We start from the raw sequence: 6,470 nt of genomic DNA on the forward strand, positions 1-6,470 counted from the left end.
TAAAAATGATTATTTAAAGGAAACATCTCCTTTTTTTCTAGATGTTTCCAGTAGTGGTTGGGACTATTATACCCGAGGGGAAATTGTAAAAACGTTTTAATCTAAAACTGCGACACAATAAATGACATAACCATCCATAATTTCACGAGCCTAGGAAATTGCATGCATGTATGTATGAATCATATGAATGTGTGTGTGGTTGCACTGGTTGTAAATTGATCCCTCCTACTCTCGCTGCTCCGTTGTGCAGAGGAGGGGCGAGGAGGAGGAGGGAGCCAAAGCAGGAAGGAAGGCAGGCAGAGAGGGAAGGGAGGCAGGCTGTGAATGCTAACAAGCCCCGTCGTAATCATACAGTTCCGTAGGTAGGGTTTGATTACAAACGTCTTGCAATGGAGAGGAACGACGACAACTATTAAACACCTACTATGCACCAGTGCCACCTTCGTCCTGTGCGTGTGCAGCAGTCTCACCGTCGTCGGCACGTCTGATCTGAATAACCGTCTTTTTCCGCTGAGTGAAATGTATCGCGACTGCTTGGGACTCACATTCTGACAATGGAGATTGAAAATATCGTGGCCAACACGGTTCTCCTGAAGGCGAGGGAAGGTAAGCACAGCTGAATTTCAAAAATAAATAATGAAAATGTACCCCCCCCCACACACACATACACACCACCACCTCAAAGATAGGACCATGAACGCATCCCGAGCTTTTCGGCTGTCCTACTAGGGGTTTTATGCTTTCTCTGTTTCTGCGCAGCGCTTTGTCTCCGGCAACCATATACCGTTGAAATCAGCTGTTTGTACGCTGACAACACACACAGTTCCCGGGCAGGTTAAGAGAAGGCCCAGCAGCGAGCAGGCTCGGGATGAACAACGCAGGGAGTGTTTGCAGCATCGCGCTTACGGCTGCGGTGCACTAGGCTGTCGAGCAATTTGTTTCACACTAGCACAACCGCTGGTTTTGTGGGTTTTTATACCATTTACGATGACGTAGCGGGCATTTAATGGTATTTATGTATGATATTGAGTGTGGACTGATAGCTGCGCAGTGGGGCTCTGTGCCTCCAGAACAGCCTCTTCTTACCTGTCATTGTAGGTTTAAAGCCCAATTAGGGACGTTACAATTATGGTTTTATTTGACGCAGAAATATTTAAATGCATTGTCGTTTGGTTGTTGATAGGAACTACGGGGAGGAATATATAACGTAAAAAAGGAGGTTTTAGTTAGAGAATGAAAGAAGGCCCACCATGTACCCTGGCGGCCCAGGCGCTTTAGCCCCGGGTGTTGACGCTGCTCAGTGGGCCGGTGATCCCACAGCAGCCGCTCACCCGGAGGTGGGAAAGAGGCGAGTATCCCTCTGTTTTCCGTGAGATGGCTGAGAAGAGAGGCTGCGTGTGGGCGCAGGGTGGGTGTACGACACTCTATCAGCTGCCAGAGGAGGGTAACAAATGTGTTATTACTGCTCAAAGGTTTCCACTACTGGACACCAGCATAAGGCTATGGCGTCCTATATGATATATCCAAGTTGATGCGTTTCGTTCGACAGCAAAATCGCCATGCACGGCTCTGGATATGCAGAGAGGCCTCCCTTGCGTCTGGTTTGCATTATATTCGGACTGCGTTTCAGATCAGGACTAAACGCCAACACTGCTGTGAAATGGATTGTTCACAGCAGCAGTAAATGCATTTCATAGCAGCAGCTGCTCCTGACGAGGCATCAGGCTTTCCTTCACCTGCCGTTAAATAGTGCTTGGCATTGTCGTGAGGTGTACCCCGGGAGGGTATTGTAGACTGATCGGATCTACAGGCTCAGTATGTCAGTGTCCTCAGCCAAGGGCCCCCGAAAGGCCCTCAGGGATCAGTGTGAGAAGCGAGTAGAAGGTGCCTGGCACTTCTCCATTTGCCAACCAGCTACTTGTTCTTAAAACTATGAAAACTTTAGGATGGCCCACTCTTAGTCGATTAATTGTCAATTGTCAATGTTTATGACTAAGATGTCTAGGTACGCACATCTACGGCAAACACAAGATAAAAAGTCGTTCTTTGTGTAGAAACCCAGTTTAACAGGTGTTTCACATTTTTATCCAATGCAGACACACACTACAATACCGTAGACGTGCATCTAATACATTAGTCGAAAAAATCAAGAGTGTTAGTTTACTAAGTATTTCTTTAGTCGAAGGTTACCCTTGCAAACGGTCTGTACTTGCAGTTTCAATAATGATGTTGTTTGTATAGCATGGACACTCCTCCGCCACATCAAACATGTTGATTATACAGCCTGTGTTGTTTTTTATATTTTCCTCTGCTATACCTTTCAGTGTGTTAATTAGCACTAAGATTAAAACAGCTAATGGCTCCCAATGTAACCCTTTAAGGTGCACGGGAGACTAATTTGATTTTAATTATGCTTTCCAGAGGTGGTTGTTTGCAGCTGTCAAAGTGTTTCAGTGTGTCACAGTGACAGGTGTCAACACTGGCACTGTCACGAGTTGTATAGCCTATTACTCGCCTTTTGAACACACCAATCCAGACAGAAAGCGGCTCCTGTGTATTCAGAGGTCAGCGCCTTCTTTAATTCCCTCCTCGATCATCTATATGCCACACAGCATCAAGGCCTAGCGACTAGCAGAGAGTTGCAGGCGGGCCGTCTTCCAGCTGCAGGGTCCAAGCTGTTGTTGAGTCAGCAACAGTTTGCCCTGCTGATGTGTCCTTGAGGAAGACGTTAAATCAGTTGTTCTGTAACTCTGTGACCTCATTGTGGAGCCGGAAAGTGACAAACAGTTTCTCAGCGTACTAAGTATGCATAAACAATCATTTGTTTGCAGATATGCAGCTTTTTCCAAAATAAACTCCTGATTAGTGCCGTCCTATTTGTCTTTTTGTGCCAGGAAAACCTTCGATCACAAGATTCTCACAAGTCAACTTTTACACACCTGTTGATGTGAAACTGGGTGGCGAGAGTAAGAAGTGTTACGACAGGGTGTGTCCAGTCTGCCACTGCTGAAATGACACGTCAAGGGAAGTGGTTTTGGTGTTGTAGAGATGACACCGCTCCCATCACTCCCCACCCCTGCCTCTGGGAAACTTATACATGCATTTGCCTCAGGAAATCCCAACACATTTTCAGGATCTTTCTTTTGCCTTAGGGCCTCTCAGACTGCAGGAGGTGACAGTACATGAAGTCAGAGGAAAACATTGCTATAGCTCCTCAGAGAATTTGTTAGAAAGTTTTGGCAAATGTTGTTTTGCTGGAAATACCAAGATGAACACTTTTGGCTTAGATTCAGTAGTGAATGTAAAACCTCAGCCAAGTTATTAGAGATTCATTGCAACAGTAGGATTCCACATACTTACTGTTTACCATCAGAAATACAAGTGTGTTGACAGTCTGAACCCTTTTGTTAAGGATCCAAATTCAATATTTACCTAACATTTGTTAAATCTGGAGGATATAGGGTCTGTTTTGGCGGCTAACACTGTTTCAACACAAACTGTATTGGTGCATATATTGGCTTATTTCATTACACTAAACGTATACTACATATTGCAGTTTAAAGCACTTGAGATAATTTAGAAACAGCGTTCTCGTAGTTTCTCCCGCAGACTCCACTGTTTACAATACTTTGCAACAAGCACCTGAGTACCCTATCATAGCGGAGCAGATGGCGGTGTGAAGTCAGCTGATGAAATTCTGTTTACTCTTCAGCTGCAAAATATCCTGCCTCATTACATTTATTTGCCAGAGCTCTTTAACAACCACACCGGAGGTTCCTTTTGATACATTTCACATAAAATGCTGTTTTTAAACAAATGTTGATGTTAACTGATAGGTTTTTTGCCTGAGAACATACAGTGTATTTCAATAAGGAAACAATATGTGCTGTTATAGCTTCTGAAAACTCACATTTTTTACTGATTCAGACCTAAAAGGTTAACTGATGCCCACCCGAAATGTATATGATTAAAACATCAAGTCGACCATTTCTTTAAAGGGGCCCTATTATGCAAATGTTCAAATTTCATAATTGTAATTTGTAGGGATGCGCCAATCGCCAATTTTGGGGCTTGTCGCCGGTCGCCGGAATCAGTATCGGCCGATCCGATGGAGTGGGCGGGGCCTATGGGGATCTTCCATTTAAAGTGATGTTTAAAACTCAGTTAATGGGGCTCATTCACTGGCGCTTCCACAAACAACAACCAACATAATTATTACATCCAAATGAAGACATTATTCAAGTTTACATTAACTTTGGATAATAACACGGGAGAAATGAGCGGAAGCGCTCTCTTTTCCTCTCTCCCTCTCTCTTTTCCTCTCTCCTGACAGCCCGTCATTATCTCATGCAGCTCACTGATCCAGTAATGAGTGACCCGACATTGAAGAATAAATATATTTATAACTAGTTTAGCTTGTTCCAGAGGTAGATCAAATAGCTAAGTGTGTTAGGTCTAACTTCTAACTTAGGTCTAAAGTCACCGCGGGCGGAACGACAGGTGATCCAGGAGAGCTTTCTGCTTCACACACGTTGCATACCGCTATTTTATTGTCTTTTTCAGACACCTTAAAATACTGCCAGACTGGTGAAGCCATTTTGGCGAGCTTGTGTTGTCGCGCACAGAGAAAAGTGTCATGTATTTTACGTCATGAGATCGGCTCTCCTGATCGGCCTTTATAGAGAGCACCGATCGATCGGCCGAGAGTGAATATCGGCCGATAATGATCGGCGGCCGATCGATTGGAGCATCCCTACTAATACCCCACTGTATATACAATTTGCACATTTTTACTTAAGCCTCTTATGTTTATATCAATGTGTGTTTTACTATTGAGGTAACATACCATCCTACCGGTATCAAAAACAAGCTGCTGTTTATTCTATCGAATAAATAACCCTGCCATGCAGCAATGACCCTTTTAGAGGGCAGATAGGGACTGTTACCCAGGTGCTCAATTTAGATCCTGTTTCCTCCAGTCAATAAGCAGTTCATCAGTTCATATAAATGTCTCTATCCATATCAGGTCCTGGGTGACTTCCTGGCCGTGCTCATGGTTTTAGGGCCCTGGTGTGCAGATAAGGCCGCAGGCATCATGGTGCGCGAGATCCAGAAGTACATCAAACACGAGCAGGAGGAGCTCAGCCGCAAGTTCCTGCTCTTCACCGACACCATCCTGCGCAAAGTGCACGCCCTGTGCGAGGAGCACTTCTCCCCCGCCTCCCTGGACCTCAAGTTCGTCACCCCCAAGGTCCTCCGGCTGCTGGAGATCCTGCACGAGTACAAGCCCTTTGAGCGGCAGCAGTTCGAAAGCGTAGAGTGGTACAATAACCGCAACCAGGACGACTACGTCTCATGGAGCGACTCTGAGGATGAAGATGAGGATGAGGAGGTGGAGGTCAAAGAAAGGCCTGAAACCAACTTCCCCTCGCCGTTCACCAACATCCTTTGTGGGATCATCTTCGTGGAGAGGCGCTACACGGCTGTCGTCCTCAACCGGTAGGCTGGCAACCACTTCACACATAGTGATGTCAACTAAAGACAATGAAATGTTTCTGTTTATAATACTGTCGTATGTGTTTGTTGGTAGCTCTTAGTGTGAAGTGAATCGCCCTTATTTTTGCACCCTGTGGAATAAACTATTCATAATCAATAACTCAGAAGTCCACTGTGAGGACTCATGGATTAGGGATAATATGCTGTCAGGGTCTTTTTTTTCCTACAATGACCGGCCTCGCTACATATTATCCTGCTTTTAACACGGCTACTTGCCAAATAAATCATCAATTTGACACAACATATTGATTTAAAAATGATTATTTTGCTTCTGCTAAGCAAAGTAGTCTGTTCTATTGCAAAACAACAACTGGAACTGCAGCAGCAGCAACTTAAAGAGCAACTTGCAGGTTTTTTTTTTTTTACTACATTTATGCTTAACCTTGCCTGAAAATTACAATAAAAAATGTTAATGCAGGATTTGATATGTTTTACAAGACATAAGGGCAGGAATTCAGAGGAAAGGAGCCGTTTTGAGCTCTGCTACTAAAAACTGCTTTTTTTTTAACGTCATACGTCAAACGCGTCATATTACGTCACATGGGGGAGTTAACTTTCTCGGACTCGTTCTCTGCCCAATCCGTGGTAGTAGTTTGTAGTTGGTTTGAGCGGTTGTGATTTAGTGAGCTGGTATCTGCTCGGCGCCCGCCGGGGCCCGCGGCTCTATCGTGTCTGGGCGTCTGGAAAAGGGAGACTGGGGATGTGTGGACGAGCCGGCGTGCCGGGAGTAGGGTGGTCAGCCGGTCCGCTCACCTACGTGTTGGCTGGGGCCATGGCTGCGATCGAGGCCAAGAAAAGGCAGCCTCGCCTTTGGACACCTGAGCTACGGACTCCGACTCAAAACACGTGGACGTTTTGGTTCGAGTGGTTAGCCTTAAATGAGTTAACCACTGTAGCGTAGCATTGTAATGGTG

At 45.2% G+C, this 6,470-nt stretch overlaps 1 protein-coding gene across 1 annotated transcript in view; it reads left to right on the forward strand.

Annotated features, from left to right (window-relative positions):
- Nucleotides 1-257: 257 nt before the first annotated feature.
- The window catches only part of LOC104946107 (G protein-coupled receptor kinase 4), a 44,469-nt gene continuing 38,256 nt past the window's right edge, over nt 258-6,470 (forward strand). The window contains exon 1 of the mRNA XM_010771870.1: nt 258-606. Within this exon, the coding sequence (XP_010770172.1) occupies nt 555-606 (52 nt within the window). The 5' untranslated portion in view covers nt 258-554. The remainder of the gene's footprint in view (nt 607-6,470) is intronic.

The sequence above is a fragment of the Notothenia coriiceps genome, unplaced genomic scaffold (assembly GCF_000735185.1).
Source record: "Notothenia coriiceps isolate Sejong01 unplaced genomic scaffold, NC01 NC01_scaffold00010596, whole genome shotgun sequence".
NCBI lineage: Eukaryota > Metazoa > Chordata > Actinopteri > Perciformes > Nototheniidae > Notothenia > Notothenia coriiceps.